The sequence below is a fragment of the Orcinus orca genome, chromosome 18 (assembly GCF_937001465.1).
Source record: "Orcinus orca chromosome 18, mOrcOrc1.1, whole genome shotgun sequence".
In the NCBI taxonomy this organism is placed as follows: domain Eukaryota; kingdom Metazoa; phylum Chordata; class Mammalia; order Artiodactyla; family Delphinidae; genus Orcinus; species Orcinus orca.
The window spans coordinates 11,500,571-11,520,257 of NC_064576.1; the positions used below are offsets into that span (position 1 = coordinate 11,500,571).

At 42.0% G+C, this 19,687-nt stretch overlaps 2 protein-coding genes across 35 annotated transcripts in view; one reads left to right on the forward strand and one right to left on the reverse strand.

Annotated features, from left to right (window-relative positions):
* DOCK9 (dedicator of cytokinesis 9) overlaps positions 1-19,687 on the forward strand; it is a 352,709-nt gene that overhangs the window by 263,684 nt on the left and 69,338 nt on the right. For all 34 annotated transcript variants that reach the window (XR_004485275.2, XR_004485276.2, XR_004485277.2 and 31 more), the window contains 6 exons: positions 210-279; positions 1,072-1,197; positions 1,754-1,825; positions 16,471-16,617; positions 16,818-16,901; positions 17,644-17,755. Coding sequence is in view for 29 of the 34 variants with exons in the window: in XM_049701162.1 (XP_049557119.1) it covers positions 210-279; positions 1,072-1,197; positions 1,754-1,825; positions 16,471-16,617; positions 16,818-16,901; positions 17,644-17,755 (611 nt within the window). In the remaining 5 variants the exon portion in view is untranslated. The remainder of the gene's footprint in view (positions 1-209; positions 280-1,071; positions 1,198-1,753; positions 1,826-16,470; positions 16,618-16,817; positions 16,902-17,643; positions 17,756-19,687) is intronic.
* LOC105748170 (keratin-associated protein 3-1) lies at positions 13,052-13,498 on the reverse strand (the record flags this gene model as incomplete). The annotated part of the gene is made up of 1 exon (XM_012534388.2): positions 13,052-13,498. A coding segment is annotated over one exon (243 nt), but the record flags the coding sequence as incomplete, so codon positions are not given.

Below are 19,687 nucleotides of genomic sequence, written 5' to 3' on the forward strand. Positions count from 1 at the left end.
ATACGTATCTGGGATGCGAGTATGTGTTGAACATTATAGTTAAGAAATTTCTTTTGATCCCATATGCGGGGACCCCATCTGATTCCTTGTTTCCTCGTTTCCTGTGGTGCCAATAGCACCGTCATTGTTCTACTACTACTGTGATAATAATGAAATGTTTCCATTTTCACATTACTGTTCATTGCTTTATTCATTCCTGTGATGTGTAGGGTCATTATTCATGTGGTTGCCCAGTGCCATGAGGAAGGATTGGAGAGCCACTTGAGGTCATATGTTAAGGTATGTAAATGAAACTGCCCCGGTCATTTAAATCTGTGGCTCTCCAATTTTCCTTCTGAGGACTTACTTTTATTAATCTAGTCATTTGGGGATGTATTTGGGATGAAACTTAACACCTCTGCCTATAGCTGGTGCTTGCACCTGAACGTGGGGAAGTCCAGAGAGGGGCAGCCATTCCTTTATTTACTTAATTTCATTCTTTCAGCTACATTTCGTCCTTTTATGGGTTTTGCAAATAATGTGACCCAAATGACATAGAAATTGAAAGATGGGAAGGTTAGCTGTGGCCACCATCAAATTAGAAGACTATGAAGGAAAGTAAGAGGTGCCGTTAGGATAAACATCAACAAGTTTGTCATTTACATACAATATTTCGTGAACATGGTGGCCTTTACTGTTCTCAAAAGTTACACGTGTTCTATTTAACCTTCGACACCTCTGTGAATTATAGTTATGTATTAGTTTAAAAAGTAAAATTGGGGTGCTTTAGGGAATCAGTTCCTGAGTGTCATGCGACACATTGCTTAAAGCCCTTGGGAGGTGGAGTTCTGGGCTGGAGGAACCACCAGCTGAGTCAGGTGATCCACATGTTTTGATGGGCTCCCTGAAGACACCCTGGGCTCCCTCTTCCTGTCACATGACAACCACCCTTCCCACCTTCCGTTTCCACACCTCCTCTCCCACCCATGCAGTTGTATCTCAGTCCCAGATCTCCATCCTTTGGAGCCTCTCCAGCTTTCAGCCCAACTTGGAGAACCGGTGCATTAAAATATCTTTCCCTTTTCTTCGAAGTATGCTTATAAGGCTGAGCCATATATTGCTTCCGAATACAAGACGGTGCATGAAGAGCTGACCAAATCCATGACCACAATTCTCAAGCCTTCCGCCGATTTCCTCACCAGCAACAAACTACTTAAGGTATGTCAGGAGGGCCAGTGTGGCTCTGTGGTATTGAAACAAGAAAATTCAGACTTCATGGCCTGATCGATTTCACCCTGTTTGTGTGCTTTTGGAGACAATCACCACCTCCTAAAAGGGGGTAACAGAGTTAGTTCTTCAGTACCAACTTCGCTGCTTGTACTTGTGCTCGTAACAGAGCCGCAAGGTATTACTGTGTTCAAAGTTTCACAGTCATTATATTCAAACCATTGGAGGACACTGAGTTAGAGACTATAAAGGCAAGTGTCCACAGGTGGGACCCAACCGAGAGGAAAGGCCAGTGCGAATGAGCTGGCACCTCTGGTTGGCTGTGCCGTGCTGAGTGTCTGCTGAGTGTACGGCATTGTTTACTGTTGGACACGTGGAAGCGGGTGCATCTGCCTTGCACCTCTGCTCTGACAGCCATTCGCCAAGAGGCTCAGCTATGTTTTCAGGTCACACTTGTTTCACATCAGTGACATTGTCAGCCTAAGGGAGTAAATGTCTCACCTTCTGATTTGTTGTTTTCCTTACTGGATTCTTTTGTTTCTTTCAGTATTCATGGTTTTTCTTTGAAGTTTTGATCAAATCCATGGCTCAGCATTTGATAGAGAACTCCAAGGTTAAGGTATGTCACTTCCTCTCAGGGCTTACCTGGCAGTTCTTATGGGAAATTCTCTTTCATTGTGTTTGTAGCTAACACTTATTATTGCTTTCTATGTTCCAGTCACAGTACTGTTCTAGGGGCTTTCCAAGTAGTAAGTCATTTTGGCTGTATAACAACCCTATGGGGGAAGTACTAGTCTTATAGTTTTATAGATGAAGAAGGTGAGACCAGAGTGCTTGAGTTAACTACCCAGGATCACCCTGCAATGAATTGAGGGAGCCAGGCTTTGGGCCAGTCTGGCTCCAGAGCCCACACTCGTGGAGCTCTGTGTTATTAAATCCAGAGAAAAATAAGTCTTTTCCTTTGACTAGCTTAGAAATCTTCACATCTGCTGAAAAGGGAGTAGCAGTTTAAGCGTTCATTTCAAATGTAACTACCCAGTGTTTGTTAAGTGTCTTGAACATTGTAGAGATTTCTCAGCAACTTAGATGGGAAAGTCTGGTATGATCACACATCCTCTATGGCCAATTAGTGGACTCTGAGACAACTCCGTCTCCCCTGACGCATCCTCCCCATGGTGCCTGGGTGTGTGTGACCCTCTGGGTCCCCGTGCTGTCCCCTGGTTCCCACTGGTCTCTGCCATGAGATGAACAGACTCTGGCCTGATGCCCCCGCTGGCTGGCTGAGGCTCAGTGTAGATAAATGTTTATGGAATTCCAACGCAGTAAACCAAGGTGGCTGTGCGCAGAATTGCTTCTGAGACTCTCGGAGTCCTGGAGTTGCTGTATGACTGGATTCTTACTGTGTCATAGCTGTACAGAAGCGGGGTGTTGGTGACTATGGCCGGGAGCAGCAGGCGCTCATGCGGGGAGCAGGAGTCCTGGGGCCCAGCAGCCTCCTCAATGCACGTGGGAAGGAGGGCGGAGCCCCAGGGAGGGAGGCTCAAGATCTAGGTCCCCTGGACAAGGGATCTGGATGGAGAGGAAGCCTGGGGAAAGGCTGGTGGATCTTGTCAGGTGGAAGGCTGGTGGTTCAGAACCTAAAGCTGTGCTTTTCTTCTAGTAGAGCTGGAGCCTGCTCAGGAGGTTTCCTTTCTTTTCTTTTTTCTTTTAAATCCAATTTTAGTGCACAGGGAGATGCCAGATGGAGGTGGGCCCTGCCTTCCACAGAGTAGCGCACCATCTAAATCTTGCCAGCACAGCCTGCCAAGGGAAAAATCTAGCAGATTGTCTACTTGGCAGTATGCAGCTAAACAGGCATGCACACACACACACATGTTATTTTGCCTTTCTGTTAAAAATGCCCTATACAGGACAGGCTCTAGGCCTGTCGTCGTCTGCTGGGGCTGCCATCACAAGTACTATACACCAGGGGACTTAAACAACAGAAGTTTATTTCCTTGTGATCCTGGAGGCTAGATGTCTTGAGATCAAGGTGTCTGTAGGGTTGGTTTCTCAGGAGGCCTCTCTCCGTGGCTTGTGGGTGGCCTTCTTCTCCCTGTGTCCTCGCATGGTCTTCCCTCTGTGTGTGTCTGTGTCCTAATCTCTTCTTAATCCTGCTGGATTAAGGCTCATCTTGATGACCTAATTTTAACTTAATTTCCTCTTTGAAGACCCTATCTCCAAATGCACTTACATTCTGAGGTAGGGTTAGGACTTCAATATACGAATTTGGGGGGGAGGTTGGGAACAGGGACACAATTCAGTTCATAACTGAACTACTGGATTTTTCATCATTTTTGTCTTTAAATAAATGGGATCGCTTCAGAGAGATTAGTAAACCTGATTATATTTTTAAAAAGAACTGATGTGTTCAGGAAGTATTCATTGAGCCCTTATTATATGACAGGCTCAGAGGTTACACGGTTAAATGTAGTATGATTTGTGCCCTCATGGAGTTCATGTGGGAAAGCGTGCAGTTAGACCACGGGAGCCATGTTCAAGGAGGTAAGGAACACTTTTGAAACATTCCTGAGAAGTATATTTATTTATTTGTTTATTTTTATTTTTTTATACAGCAGGTTCTTTAGTTATCTATTTTATACATATTAGTATATACATGTCAATCCCAATCTCCCAGTTCATCCCACCACCACCACCTGCCCCCCAACGTTGCCCCCTTGGTGTCCATGTTTGTTCTCTACATCTGTGTCTCTATTTCTGCCTTGAAAACCGGTTCATCTGTACCATTTTTCTAGATTCCACATATATGTGTTAATATACGATATTTGTTTTTCTCTTTCTAACTTAATTCACTCTGTATGACAGTATCTAGGTCCATCCACGTCTCTATAAATGACCCAGTTTCGTTCCTTTTTATACCTGACTAATATTCCATTGTATATATATACCACATCTTCTTTATCCATTCCTTTGTCGATAGGCACTTAGGTTGCTTCCATGACCTGGCTATTGTAAATAGTGCTGCAGTGAACATTGGGGTGCATGACTCTTTTTGAATTATGGTTTTCTCAGGGTATATGCCCAGTAGTGAGATTGCTTGGTCATATGGTAATTCTATTTTTAGTTTTTTAAGGAACCTCCATACTGTTCTCCATAGTGGCTGTATCAATTTACATTTCCACCAACAGTGCAGGAGGGTTCCCTTTTCTCCACACCCTCTCCACCATTTGTTCTTTGCAGATTTTCTGATGATGCCCATTCTAACTGGTGTGAGGTGATACCTCATTGTAGTTTTGATTTGCATTTCTCTAATAATTAGCGATGTTGAGCAGCTTTTCATGTGCTTCTTGGCCATCTGTATGTCTTCTTTGGAGAAATGTCTACTTAGGTCTTCTGCCCATTTTTGCATTGGGTTGTTTGTTTTTTTAATATTGAGCTGCATGAGCTGTTTATATATTTTGGAAATTAATCCTTTATCTATTGATTCAGTTGCAAATATTTTCTCCCATTCTGAGAGTTGTCTTTTCATCTTATTTATAGTTTCCTTTGCTTTGCAAAAGCTTTTAAATTTCATTAGGTCCCATTTGTTTATTTTTCTTTTTGTTTCCATTACTCTAGGAGGTGGGTCAGAAAAGATCTTGCTGTGATTTATGTCAAAGAGTGTTCTTCCTGTGTTTTCCTCTAAGAGTTTTATAGTGCCAGGTCTTACATTTAGGTCTTTAATCCATTTTCAGTTTATTTTTGTGTATGGTGTTAAGGGGTGTTCTAATTTCATTCTTTTACATGTAGCTGTCCAGTTTTCCCAGCACCACTTATTGAAGAGACTGTCTTTTCTCCATTGTATATCCTTGCCTCCTTTGTCATAGATTAGTTGACCATAGGGGCATGGGTTTATCTCTGGACTTTCTATCCTGTTCCTTTGATCTATATTTCTGTTTTTCTGCCAGTACCATATTGTCTTGATTACTGTAGCTTTGTAGTGTAGTCTGAAGTCAGAGAGTCTGATTCCTCCAACTCTGTTTTTTTCCCTCAAGATTGCTTTGGCTATTTGGGGTCTTTTGTGTCTCCATACAACTTTTAAGATCTTTTGTTCTAGTTCTGTAAAAAATGCCATTGGTAATTTGATAGGGATTGCATTGAATCTGTATATTGCTTTGGGCAATATTGATTCTTCCAATCCAAGAGCATGGTATATCTCTCCATCTGTTTGTGACATCTTTGATTTCTTTCATCAGTGTCTTTTAGTTTTCTGAGCACAAGTCTTTTACCTCCTTAGGAAGATTTATTCCTAGGTATTTTATTCTTTTTGTTGCAATGGTGAATGGGATTGTTTTCTTAATTTCTCTTTCTGAACTTTCTTTATTAGTGTATAGGAATGCAAGAGATTTCTGTACATTAATTTGGTATCCTGCAACTTTACCAAATTCATTGATTAGCTCTAGTAGTTTTCTGGTGGCATCTTTAGGATTCTCTATGTATAGTATCATGTCATCTGCAAACAGTGACAGTTTTACTTCTTCTTTTCCAATTTGAATTCCTTTTATTTCTTTTTCTTCTCTGATTGCCGTGGGTAGGACTTCCAAAACTATGTTGAATAATAGTGGCAAGAGTGAACATCCTTGTCTTATTGCTGATCTTAGAGGAAATGCATTCGGTTTTTCCCCATTGAGAGTGATGTTGGCTGTGGGTTTGTTGTATATGGCCTTTTAGGTAGGTTCTCTCCATGCCCACTTTCTGGAGATTTTTATCATAAATGGGTGTTGAATTTTGTCAAAAGCTTTTTCTGCATCTGTTGAGATGATCATATGGTTTTTATCCTTCAGTTTGTTAATATGGTGTATCACATTGATTGATTTGCATATATTGAAGAATCCTTGCATCGCTGGGATAAATCCCACTTGATCATGGTGTATGATCCTTTTAATGTGTTGTTGGATTCTGTTTGCTAGTATTTTGTTGAGGATTTTTGCATCTATATTCATCAATGATATTGGTTTGTAATTTTCTTTATTTGTAGTATCTCTGTCTGGTTTTGGTATTAGGGTGATGGTGGCCTTGTAGAATGAGTTTGGGAGTGTTCCTTCCTCTACAATTTTTTGGAAGATTTTGAGAAGGATAGGTGTTAGCTCTTCTCTAAATGTTTGATAGAATTCACCTGTGAAGCCATCTGGTCCTAGACTCTTGTTTGTTGGAAGATTTTTAATCACAGTTTCAATTTCATTACTTGTGTTTGGTCTTTCATATTTTCTATTTCTTCCTGGTTCAGTCTTGGAAGGTTATACCTTTTTAAGAATTTGTCCATTTCTTCTAGGTTGTCCATTTTATTGGCATATGGTTGCTTGTAGTAATCTCTCATGATCCTTTGTATTTCTGCAGTGTCAGTTGTTACTTCTCCTATTTCATTTCTAATTCTGTTGATTTGAATCTTTTCCCTTTTTTTCTTGATGAGTCTGGCTAATAGTTTGTCAATTTTATTTATCTTCTCAAAGAACCAGCTTTTAGTTTTATTGATCTCTGATATCGTTTCCTTCATTTCTTTCTCATTTATTTCTGCTTTGGTCTTTATGGTTTCTTTGCTTCTACTTTGGGTTTTGTTTGTTCTTCTTTCTCTAGTTCCCTTAGGTGTAAGGTTAGATTGTTTATTTGAGATGTTTCTTGTTCCTTGAGGCAGGATTGTATTGCTATGAACTTACAGCTGCTTTTGCTGCATCCCATAGGTTTTGGATCATCATCTTTTCATTGTCATTTGTCTCTAGGTATTTTTTGATTTCCTCTTTGATTTCTTCAGTGATCTCTTGATTATTTAGTAACCTATTGTTTAGCCTCCAAGTGTTTGTGTTTTTTAATTTTTTTCCCCTGTAATTTCTGATCTCATAGTGTTGTGGTCGGAAAGGGTGCTTGATATGATTTTAAGTTTCTTAAATTAACTGAGGCTTGATTTGTGACCCAAGATATGATCTGTCCTGGAGAATGTTCCGTGTGCACTTGAGAAGAAAGTGCAATCTGCTGTTTTTGGATGGAATGTCCTATAAATATCAATTAAATCTATCTGGTCTATTGTGTCATTTAAAGCTTGTGTATTTTTTATTAATTTTTTGTCTGGATGATCTGTCCATTGATGTAAGTGAGGTGTTAAAGTCCCCCACTCTTACTGTGTTACTGTCGATTTCCTCTTTTATAGCTGTTAGCATTTGCCTTATGTATTGAGTGCTCCTATGTTGGGTGCATATATATTTATAATTATTATATCTTCTTCTTGGATTGATCCTTTGATCATTAGGTCGTGTCCTTCCTTGTCTCTTATAACATTCTTTATTTTAAAGTCTATTTTGTCTGATAGGAGAATTGCTACTCCAGCTTTCTTTTGATTTTCATTTGCATAGAATATCTTTTTCCATCCCCTAACTTTCAGTCTGTATGTGTCCCTAGGTCTGAAGGTGGGTCTCTTGGTAGACAGCATATATATGGGCCTTGTTTTTGTATCAGTTCAGTCAGTCTATGTCTTTTGGTTGGAGCATTTAATCCATTTACATTTAAGGTAATTATCAATATGCATGTTCCTGTTACCATTTTCTTAATTGTTTTGGGTTTGTTTTCGTAGGTCTTTTCCTTCTCTTGTGTTTCCTGCCTAGAGAAGTTCCTTTAGCATTTGTTGTAAAGCTGGTTTAGTGGTGCTGAATTCTCTTAGCTTTTGCTTGTCTATAAAGCTTTTGATTTCTCTGTCAAATCTGAATGAGATCCTTGCTGGGTAAAGTAATCTTGGTTGTAGGTCCTTCCCTTTCATTGCTTTAAATATATCGTGCCATTCCCTTCTGGCTTGTAGAGTTTCTGCTGAGAAATCAGCTGTTAACCTTATGGGAGTTCACTTGTATGTTATTTGTCGTTTTTCCCTGCTGCTTTTTTTTTTTTTTTTTGCGGTACGCGGGCCTCTCACAGTTGCGGCCTCTCCTGTTGTGGAGCACAGGCTCCGGACGTGCAGGCTCAGCGGCCATAGCTCACAGGCCCAGCCGCTCCACAGCATGTGGGATCTTCCCGGACCGGGGCACGAACCCGTGTCCCCTGCATCAGCAGGTGGACTCTCAACCACTGCACCACCAGGGAAGCCCTTCCCTGCTGCTTTTAATAATTTTTCTTTGTCTTTAATCCTTGTCAGTTTGATTACTGTGCGTCTCAGCGTGTTTCTCCTTGGGTTTATCCTGCCTGGGACTCTCTGCACTTCCTGGACTTGGGTGGCTATTTCCTTTCCCATGTTAGGAAAGTTTTTGACTATAATCTCTTCAAATATTTTCTCAGGTCCTTTCTCTTTCTCTTCTCCTTCTGGGACCCCTATAATGCAAATGTTGTTGAGTTTAATGTTGTCCCAGAGGTCTCTTAGGCTGGCTTTATTTCTTTTCATTCTTTTTTCTTTATTCTGTTCCATTGCAGTGAATTCCACCCTTCTGTCTTCCAGGTCACTTATGTGTTCTTCTGCCTCAGTTATTCTGCTATTGATTCCTTCCAGTGTGTTTTTCATTTCAGTTATTGTATTAATCATCTCTGTTTGTTTGTTTTTTAATTCTTCTAGGTGTTTATCCTTTAGTTCTCCAAGTCTTTGTTAAACATTTCTTGCATCTTCTCGACCTTTGCCTCCTTTCTTTTTCTGAGGTCCTGGATCATCTTCAGTATCATTATTCTGAGTTCTTTTTCTGGAAGGTTGCCTATCTCCACCTCATTTAGTTGTTTTTCTGGGTTTTTATCTTGTTCCTTCATCTGGGACATAGTCCTCTGCCTTTTCATTTTGTTTATCTTTCTGTGAATGTGGTTTTCTTTCCACAGGCTACAGGATTGTAGTTCATCTTGCTTCTGTCTGCCCTCTTGTGGATGAGGCTATCTGAGAGGTTTGTGCAAGCTTCCTCATGGGAGGGACTGGTTGAGAAGTATATTTAAAATCAACTATCAGTGTCATCTATCTGAGAACTGTGATAAAAAATTAATAAAGGAATTTAATTGTGTGTGATCTTTTCTCAAGATGGCAAATTAAACCGTAGAACTTTAGGGTCAGTAGGGACCAGAAAGCCAACTTCTTGTCCAACTCCTCCCTTATTTCACAGAGGTAGAGACGGAAGTCTGTACCCATGAAGTGACCTGCCCAGGGTCACACAATTGAGCAGAGCCAAGAGTCATGCTAGAGGCAGGATCAGCCTATCTCAAGTGTTCTGCCATTCCCAGCCTATAACCCCATTCTCCAACGCCACGAGGGAATAGTTTGTACTTGGAACTTTACACAAAGCACTCAGATGCTGCCATGCAGAACCTTTTCTGTAAGTTAATTATATCTTGGTCTCAAAACAGCATTCAGACAGTTTTTAGAAGTAGTTTATTTTAAAATTATCCAGTTTGCAAAGAAACACAGGCATCCAAAAGGAGAAAGCTTAATCGCAGCATAATTTACTATAAAAAGAGATTCAAAACACCAGCTCCCCACTTTGGGGAGTTTGACATTATTCACTTTTAGAGGGTCTCTCCTGTGGCTTCTGCTTCCATGTCACCCAAGATAGCATCCTTCCCCTAAATCATGCCGCCCTTCCCCTAAACCACACGTTGATCTAGGAACTTCTCTCAGTTTTTGAAGCGTGCATTAACTTTGCCTCATATCTTAGGAGTAATGAGTTTTTATGTTTGAATTATTTATTTTAATGTTTGTCTTATATTTACATATTAAGAATTGCATGTCCTAGTCCCTGATCCCTGTGTTCTGGATTTAGGGAACAAGTTCATAGTCACCATTTCTGTACCACTTGTGATTTCCAGAATCATGATCAGATCCCCTCAGAGTTTTTCTGTTTTTAGGCTGAAGGTTGTCAGTATAATCCAATGTGTTTATAATCCCGACCTTGACTTTCTTCCTCATTGGTGAGTCTGTCTTAAAGTGCCATGAACAGGCACACAACTGTCTTGTAGGGGCACCTGGGCCATGGATTCATGTAAGAGCCAGATGTTGCTTTCAGTGTTGCTGAAAGCCCTGCCCAAGGATATCTGCCGTGGATCAGCATTTGGGGGCATAGTGTGTCTTGAACTGAGGCCTTCATTTTCCAGTCCCGGTGCTGGCAGGGTTGTTCCATCTGATGCCCATATATGAGGAGGGATAAATCTGCACGCTGTTGTACCGAAGATGAAGGCAACCATGTATATATGTCCACCTTCCCGTGCGCGGCCAAGCAAACTACACTTTGCTACACTTGCGGAGGAGAGCTGTGAATCGGAGCCTCTCTGAACTAGCATCTAAAGTAATCAATTTCTTTACTACCGCAGATGAACCTGCAAAGTTTGGATTGATAACATATGACCGTGCCAAACTTGAGTGTTTTATAGGTGAGGTCCTTAGAATTTGTAATAAGCAGTTTTTGAGAAAGATACAAAACAGGCCTCATTGGGGCTTACTGAGGAGTTCCCACTCTGCCTCTAAGGTCAGCATATTTTAGGTGTGTTTTTTCTGTCATTTATTTTTAGCAACTGTAATTTCAGCAGACTCATTTTGAGTTTCCTTCCCTCCCATACTGAATCACGCAAATTGTTAGCATTCCACAGGTGTTCCTCGGGGAAGCTGGAAACCTGGCAGTGGACAGGATGAATATCTACCTTTAAGTGTCAGTTGTTTAGCTTTCAACCATTTTCTGTCTTAATTGAGCAAGGAAAGAGCTTTCATTTGAAGAGTGAACAAAAGGGTGGTATATGGTTCATGTTCTAAGTGTACTGCCTGGACTTCCTCTAAACCATATGTGTGAACTCTATACATACATGATGGCAGAACAGTAATAGCCATACTTCCATCCATGAGTCATTGTTTCAAATAGTGTTTGTTCTGTGCAGAGCACTGAGGAGAAATGCAGGTAGAGTGGAGGGTGCGTCCTCAACCTTGAAGCTCACAGAGTCCTTGGAGAAGGAGAACATGCAGTCAGAGGAGAGTGCAGGAAGGTGTACAAGCTCCAACGTGGTAGATTCACGTGGAGCTGGAGCTGGAACTTTACCTGGGCCTAGAAGGATTATTTTGGGGAGCTTTGTGGCCAAGCAGCAGACGATTTGGTAGAGACCATAGAAAGGCAGGGTAGTGACAAGATGAAAGAGAGTGTAAATGTTAGCAGAGTGATTGGGAAACTTTTGTACCAATGAGTCTCCCTTCCTCCTGGAGTTTAAATAGTCTGTGGAACAGATTAATGCATCTGTCATTGTTTATATGTCTTTTATTTATTTATTTTTTTTAGCTCTCTAAATGACATTTTCTGGTGATGCTGATGAAGATCTAGCATTGGGAGGGAAGAGGTAGGCTTGAGGATGAGGACACAAACCATTATGAATGAATAAGAGAGGATATTAAGACAGAACCAATAATTTGACCCAGCAATTATACTTCTAAAGTATTTACCAAAGAGAAATGAAAACAGATATCCACACAAAGACCTGTATGCAAATGTGCATAGCAGTTTTATTCATAGGAGCCAAAAACTGGAAATGTCCATTAACTGGTGAATGATAGACAGGTTGTGGTAACTCCATACAATGAAATACTACTTAGTAATAAAAAGGAACAAAGTATTGATTTGATTTCCATCCAGTAACACGGATGGATCTCGAAAGCATTATGTTATGTGAAGGAGGTCACTGTGGTCACATATACACGATACACTATACACTGTATGTGTTCATTTATATGACCTTCTAGAAAAAGGTAAACTACAGGGACAGAAAACAGAGCAGTGGTTTCCAGGGGCCAGCGTGGGGGAGGGGATTCAAAGGGACAAGAGGAATTTTTTTTTTTTTTTTTTGCGGCCTCTCACTGTTGTGGCCTCTCCCGTTGCGGAGCACAGGCTCCGGACACGCAGGCTCAGCGGCCATGGCTCACGGGCCCAGCTGCTCTGCGGCACGTGGGATCTTCCCAGACCGGGGCACGATCCTGTGTCCCCTGCATCGGCAGGTGGACTCTCAACCACTGCACCACCAGGGAAGCCCAAGAGGAAGTTTTTTGGGTGATAGAAATGGACTGTATCTTGGCTGTGGTAGTGGTTACACAGCTGTATTCATTTGTCCAGATGAACCCAACTGTGTACCTTAAAAGGGTGAATTTTAGTGTATGTAAATTAAACCTCAATAAATCTGACTTAGAACGTAGTAAAGTCAGATTGAATGGGGGATAAAAGGCCACCTGGATATTAAGTGTGAGCGTACAGTAGAATGGAGCTTTCCAAAGAGAGAATCGGGGCATGGTTTACCAGGGAAGGTGGAGGTGATCAGTTTTCTTGGGAGATCTTATGCTTTAGGGCTATGGGTTCAGCTGCTGTGACAGAGATCTAAAGTAATATTGACACACAAGAGAAAAAGTTTATTTCTTCTCACCTCAAAGTCCAGGGTAGTATGGGGGTTCCATTCCACAGAGTTACAGAGGCCCAGACTCCTTCCATTTCCCTCCTTTGTCTACCTGGAGGGCTGCTCGTCCTCCTGATCTGAATGGGTCACCCCCATGCCCACGTGAGCCAGCACGAAGGGGAGGGCAGCCTTTTCCCTGTAAGGATATGGCACCAGCAGGGTGCAGAGAGAAGTAAACACAGAAAGGTTAGAGAGAAGACCGAGTTCTGCAGATGAAAACGAGGACACGGGAGAAGGAAAGAACTTGCAGGACAAAAGAGAGAAGTGATGTAGGGATTCCAGTGAGAGGGAGTAACTTGAGACTGCTGGAAATGTCATTGGCAAATTTCTTGTCTATCCCATTACTTTTCTGTTGTTACTGTCGTTTGCTAAGCCAGGAGAATGAAGTTTATTAACTAGTAGTCTTATTTATTGTTAACACTGAGCAGTGAAATGGCCTGTAGAAGAGAGGTCTCTACACCCAGGAGAGTAGAACACAGCAAGGAGCACAGCACTGAACGCGTGAAGGCTTTTGGATGTCCTTGCGCAGTGGGCAGCGACTTGGGCGGCAGTGGATGCGGCACCCAGATGATGTAGGACATGGTATAGCCCCTCGCTGGCGTCTGTGGAGACGTGGCTGTCAGCAGCAGGGCCCGCAGGGCCCTTCGCTTCAAGGCTGAGTGTGGGTCATCAGGGAGATCCCACTCAGGCCAGGGGTCTGGTGGCAGGAGCTGAGCAGCCAGCAGGAGGGCATGAAGGTGTCGGGCTGACAGCAGGGTGGGGGGCATGGGGCGCAGCAGGTGGGCTGGAGGAGGCAGATCAGGTGTGGGCAGGTGCTGGGCCGGCAGACCGAGCACCGGCAGCCCTTGTTGGAGGCATAGATGGTTGTGGCCGGGCCACTGTGGACGCTGCAGCATTACCAAAGGGAGATCCGGCTGCAGGACATGGTCAGGAGGTAGGTTTCGTTTGGCTGAGAAGTCTCCTGCTGTCTTAGTGTCTGTCCTCTCCTGAGCCAGCGCTTATAACACTCACTCCCCTAGATATCAGCTCATTAGCCTAGATCATGTTCTTCCATCTCAGTTTATAATAATCTCCATAAAGTCATCTCATTACCTCAGTCTTTATTACCCTTCAATGTGTGTCTTGCCTCATTGCTTTGTTGCCAAATGAGGACTCTAGACAATAGCTGTTTGTCACTGCAGGGAGAGCTTTATCTCACCATTAAAAAAATTTTATTATAGAAATTTTTAAAAAGAAAAAGAAAGGGAATAGTTTCATGAATCTCATGTGCCTCTCACCCACCCAGCTTCAACAGTTATCAACACTCTGCCATTCTTGCTTTTAGGTATCCACCCTCATACTTCTTTTTTCCTAGAGTATTTTTAAAGCAGTTCCCCAATATTTTATCATTTCACCTATAAAACTAGTGTATAATATCCAATGGATAAAGCCTTAAAAAAGAATAACCATTGCACCATATGACACTCAATAAAGTTAGAAATATTTCTCTATTATCATCCAACACCCCATCTGTATTCCGTTTCCCCCAGGTGTCTTAAAAATGTCATTTTACAGTTGGTCTGAATCAGGATCTAAACATAGTCCACACACTGCATTGGGTTGATGTGTCTCTGAAGTTTCTTGGATCCTCACACTGTTTCCTCTCCATTTGTTTGTTTCTTTAATGCAGTGTATTTGTTGAAGAAAGTAGACCATTTGTCCTGCAGAATTTTCCATATTCTAGATTTGGCCAGTTGTAACCTTGCAGTGATACGTGACATGATTCTCTGTACCCTCTGTATCCTGTACCCTTGTGTAGTGATATCTAGAGGCTTAATTCCATCCAGGTTTGATTTTCTTTGTGGCAAGGATACACCTTGGCTGGTGCTACTGTATCACGTCAGAGGCATAGGAGTCTGGTTGTCCCACTTTTAGTTATAATAATATTGACTAATGGGTTCCATTCGGTCCACCCCATGCTGCCATTATAGAGTTCCCCGTCCACTTTTCATGGTTTAAGCAGCTGTTGACTCAGCCCCATGCTGTAGGCTTTTCTTGGGAGACCTCTTTTTTAGGAATGGCCAGCTTAGGTAGCTGGCGGTCATGCCTGGTGGTTAGAGTTGGCCTTACCTGGGTTCCTGGAAGCTGATCATCTGTTGAGGCTGACACCTCAGGATATAGAGTTACTGGTTTGCACATATGGAACAAAGTCCTTTTGGAATTTAAAATTTTACTCTTCTGTTTTTGAAAGTAGGTAAACTTCCATTTCTTATGACTTGATCCTTCCCTCACTGGATTCTTGAGTTTATGTACATTTACAAAGATTGTCTTGTTATTGGTTTGAGAACTGAGATTATTACAAAGCTGGCATTTCAAAATTTCATAGTAGGTTCTGGTATTTAATGCATAAAATAATGCATGCTTTCATAGCATAAATACCTAGGCTCCAGTTCTAGTTTTACAAAATACTGTTTGTTTGATATTAGGATACTGGTTTGGCTGCTCCAAAAGAGGCCAAAATAATAGTGGCTAAATTAAGACAGAAGGTTCATTTCTCTCTTTTGGAAAATTATGAGCCAGTAGGCAGCTCAGACAGTGGGGATCTTGTCCTGCAAGGTCATTCAGGGACTCAAGCTCCTATCCAACTCTCCAGCCCAGGTGTCACCCTCGTCTGCATAGCTGAGAAGCTGGCTCACCACCACTCCACATTCCAGGCAGTGGCAAAGAGGAGGACTTGGTAGTCAAGCAGCTCCTTTTATGAGAAAGGCAAGCCTCTTACAGCCCATTGGCCAGAACTAGTCACATGGCCATTATCTTGCCACAACTTATGCTGGGAAATGCAGTCTCTAGCTGGGCAGCCATGTGCCCTGTAAAACCCAGGAGTTCGGCCACTGAAAGGGAGAAGGAAAGGAAAGATATTAAAGGTCAGTTAGTATTTTTTATTGAATCCTTCCAAGCTTCAGTTTCATCTCATCTGTAATGTGGGGATGAAAACACCCCCCTGTTGTGGCTGTTAGAATTACGTGCTCTTAGAATCACGTGCATGCACGGGTAAGTGTCGCGGAGCATCCAGTTCAGCCCCCTTCACGTTCCAGGCCTTCAATAAATGGTTCCATGCACTGGGGCCAGAGGGGGCAGCGCAGCATCACAGAGCAGAAAGAGCATAGGCTTTAAACTCATTGTAGATCTGGCTTTGAATCTTGTTATTGTTAGCTGTGTGACTGAAGACACATTTACCTAACCTCTCTGACCCTCTATAATATGAGGGTGTTTAAGAATTTAATGAAAAAGTACATAAAAATATCTAGTGCAGTGCCTGGTGTATAGAAGATATATGGTAAGTGGTAGCTAATTGCTAAGTGACCTGTGTGTAATTTCTTAGGCAAGCGTTCCTGATGGGGAAAAATTATTATGTAAAGTCAATTTAAAGAGGACTTCTAAGCAGTTTCAACTAGTGACATACAGTCACCATTCTGTGTGTGTTCAGTTTGAGTACTTGAGGATTAAACCTAAGACAGTGTTTTCTAAAGAAAGCTCTGAAAGATACAGGCATGAGAATCAAAGTAAAAGGCAGTAAAAATGCTGGTCTGATCAGAATCTCTGGAAGTAAAGGTGCATCTCCACATTTTTATAAATACCTCCACAGTGGTCTTTATCATACTGAAGTCTAACATCTCAGACCTGATCCACAGCATTTATTTGAAGTATTAGAATACTCATACAGTACTTCGAGAGAAGAAAGAATAATTTATCTTATCTAATTTCAGATAAATAAGATGAGAGCCCTGGGTTTTTGAAATGAACTCAGGGATGAGGTGGGGTTTTTTTTCCCCTCGAAGGTTGCAACTTAAAAAATAATAAATGTTTGCTCTAAATCCTTTTTAGTTATTGCGAAACCAGAGATTTCCTGCATCCTATCATCATGCAGTGGAAACTGTTGTGAATATGCTGATGCCACACATCACTCAGAAGTTTCGAGATAACCCGGAGGCGTCTAAGAATGCGAATCATAGCCTGGCTGTGTTCATCAAGGTGGGGGCCTCCGGGGAAGAGGGTGTCTGCCGAGTGCCTAATGTGCTTTTTCTAGCAGAGTGACTCGTACATATAGATGCTTAGTGAACGTTGATGGCAGGTTTTTATGCCAAAGGATAAACTTACAATAAATGCAGATTAGAAGCCAACTTTCAAAAAAAGCCTAAATACTTAAACTTTGTGGGTTGTTTCCTCCACAGAGATGTTTCACCTTCATGGATAGGGGCTTTGTCTTTAAGCAGATCAACAACTACATCAGCTGCTTTGCTCCTGGAGATCCTAAGGTAGCCTGTGCGCACGTGTGCACGTGTGTGTGTGTGTGTGTGTGTGTGTGTGTGTGTGTGTGTGTTACACACTGTTCTTTTTGTCTCTCTGAGTGACATCTGGATACCCACCTGTTTCTCTTGGTTCACATCAGAATTTTCTTTCAGTCCCAGAGGCACTATTCATTCTCCTCTCTTGGAGATACTAACTAGTACTAACTAGTACTTGCATTAATGTGTGAGATATTAAGGACACAGTAATTCCATATGCAACATAAATACCTGTTGATTTTTCTCAGAAATACCTTAAATGACTTCTCAGCTGCAAAACTAAAAGTATATGTGTTGCAAATCATAGTTTATTTAACAAGGTAACAGAAATAACCATGTAGCCTTTCTCTGCTAGAATTATCTGTCTCTTCCCTTGCGTGTCTATTTTAAAGCTCTGCCTTACGCATTTTTTTATTGCACTGAACCTGTGCCTATAATTATAAGCTGCCTGAAATCCTTTATTGAAGTAAGAGGAGCATAAATCATAAATGCCCTAAAAGTCAGTGGAGGACATTGTTTAATGAAATGTGTTCCCAATTTTCAAACAAATCCCTGCAGACATTCTGAAATCTGTAAAATAGCCCAGAGCCTGCAGCTCTAAGACAGGGAAGAGGCTAAAGACGAGTGTGTGATTCCTAATAGGTTTTTCAGGAGGCTGTATAAAGTATCCACTGAGGCATTTAACTTACGACTAACCATATTTTTCCTGCAGACCCTCTTTGAATACAAATTTGAATTTCTCCGTGTGGTGTGCAATCATGAACATTATATTCCATTGAATTTACCAATGCCATTTGGAAAAGGCAGGATTCAAAGATACCAAGGTAATTTATCTTTAAATATATTAATCCTAGTCTTTTCAGAAAGAGAGCCATTCATTTTTAATAAGAAAAGAGAATTAGTTCACACATGACATTCAAATTATCTGATATTTTTCATTGATGAATTGATTTTTTTCTTGTTAAATTTCCATTAAAAAAAATTGATAAAATGCTCTGTAGGAACTTATTTTTTTTTAGCAAATTTACCAGACTACAGATCATGCCAGTGTGCAAAATTACCAGACTACAGATCATGCCAGTGTGACTCTTTTTCATTGAAAAGTTCCATTGCTTAAACAATAGTAATCCATTTTATTTACTGTAGTTTATTTTTATTTGTTTCACTTTTCTTTTTTCTTGTGAATTAGCTTTTCTTTCACCAGCTGTGGAGTCAAATGACACTCCTGTAGGTAGGTGTGGGGGGTGACGCTTGCTTTCTTGCATCTTCCACCTTTAAAAGAAAAAGAATGCAAGTGATTGCTGAAATGCTTACGTATGCTATTCATGTAGGCATTTGCCATATACTTGGATCAGTTTTAAAATTGATGATAAACCAGTGAATTTGTTCTCACTGTAGCTAAGACATTGCCACAGCATCCCCAGGAGTCATCTGGTTTTTTGCTCCTGGGGTCACTAGGTCCTCTAGGACGTTTCTTTAAGAAGTAAAGCAAATAAACAAAAAGCTCTGCTTCATTTCAAAAATGTATTATTCCACCATTTTCATAGTCCTTGTTTATAGCAGTAGCAGTAACCTATGTCACAAGCAACATGGCTTTTCACATGCTTTTTATGTTTGCATGCTGAGTCTTTATTAACTGTTCTGTATCCTTTCTGAGTTTGAAGAGAATTAAGCTCATAGAGATTTCTTTGTCTTCACTGAGTAAGTCAAATGAATCAAATTCGTCTCTTGGATCTGTCAAGTAATATCTAGCACCTTGTATGTGCTCAGGATTATTTATGCTAAAGGAGAGAAAAAGTGGAAGGATGCCACCAAACTATTAATGACACCTAAATCAACTGACTCTGAAATTCAGAGAGAAACTCACAAAGGAATTCATTCAGAGACATAAATACCTTGCCTTTTAAAGAGCAAGAAGGGGGACTGTGGCCTGAAGTCGGCGGTCATGCATTCAGCAAATACTTGCTCAGCACCAACTCTACCTAGCCTTGGGATGGAGTTGTGGACAACAAGGATGAAATCCCCTGCTGTCTTACCTGTGTGAAATATGTAGAACATGAGAGAGTGATAAGTGCTAAGGAGAGAGAAATAAAGCAAGGGAAGGGGATAGGAAATGGGCTGGCATTGAGATCGGGTGGCCAGGCAAAGCCTCACTGAGAAGGCAACTTTGGGGTGATAATTGAAGAAGGTGAGGGGTTGAGCTCCTGGGCTGTTCAGCATCCCCCATCCAACCCCAGCCCACCCGCCTGTCCCACCCTGCACTGTTCCCCACATGCCGGGCACACCTGCTGGTCCCAGCTCCTCACACATGGCAGGCCCTCCCCGCACTTCTCAGCCTCACATAGCACCTCCCTGGGCATCCTGTCTTCCTCCTGGCCAGTCACTCAGCACCTCCCCTGTGGGCCCAGCCAGGTCTCCCCCTCGCCTCTCCCAGCGCCCCACCTGGAGTGAACTGCTCCCTACCCTGCACCCCAGACCCTCCTTCACCCCACCTTCAGTTCCTAGCCCACCTGTCCTTGGAGACTGTGACCGTTTTCCTCTCACCTCTCAGGGTGCTGAGGATAGCTCTTGCTGCCCAGCGGTTGGGCAGTGAACATTGTGCTAATGTCCATCTTCCCCACTGGCCCAGGTGTCTATCCTGTAGAACCAAGTGAGGAGTGAGGAGGAGACCCTTCAGGTACCCCACAGACTCGCACAAGCTCTTAGTAGACTGTCGGGGTATTTGGCGGCTAGAAGGGCTGCCCTAGGCAGGTGGT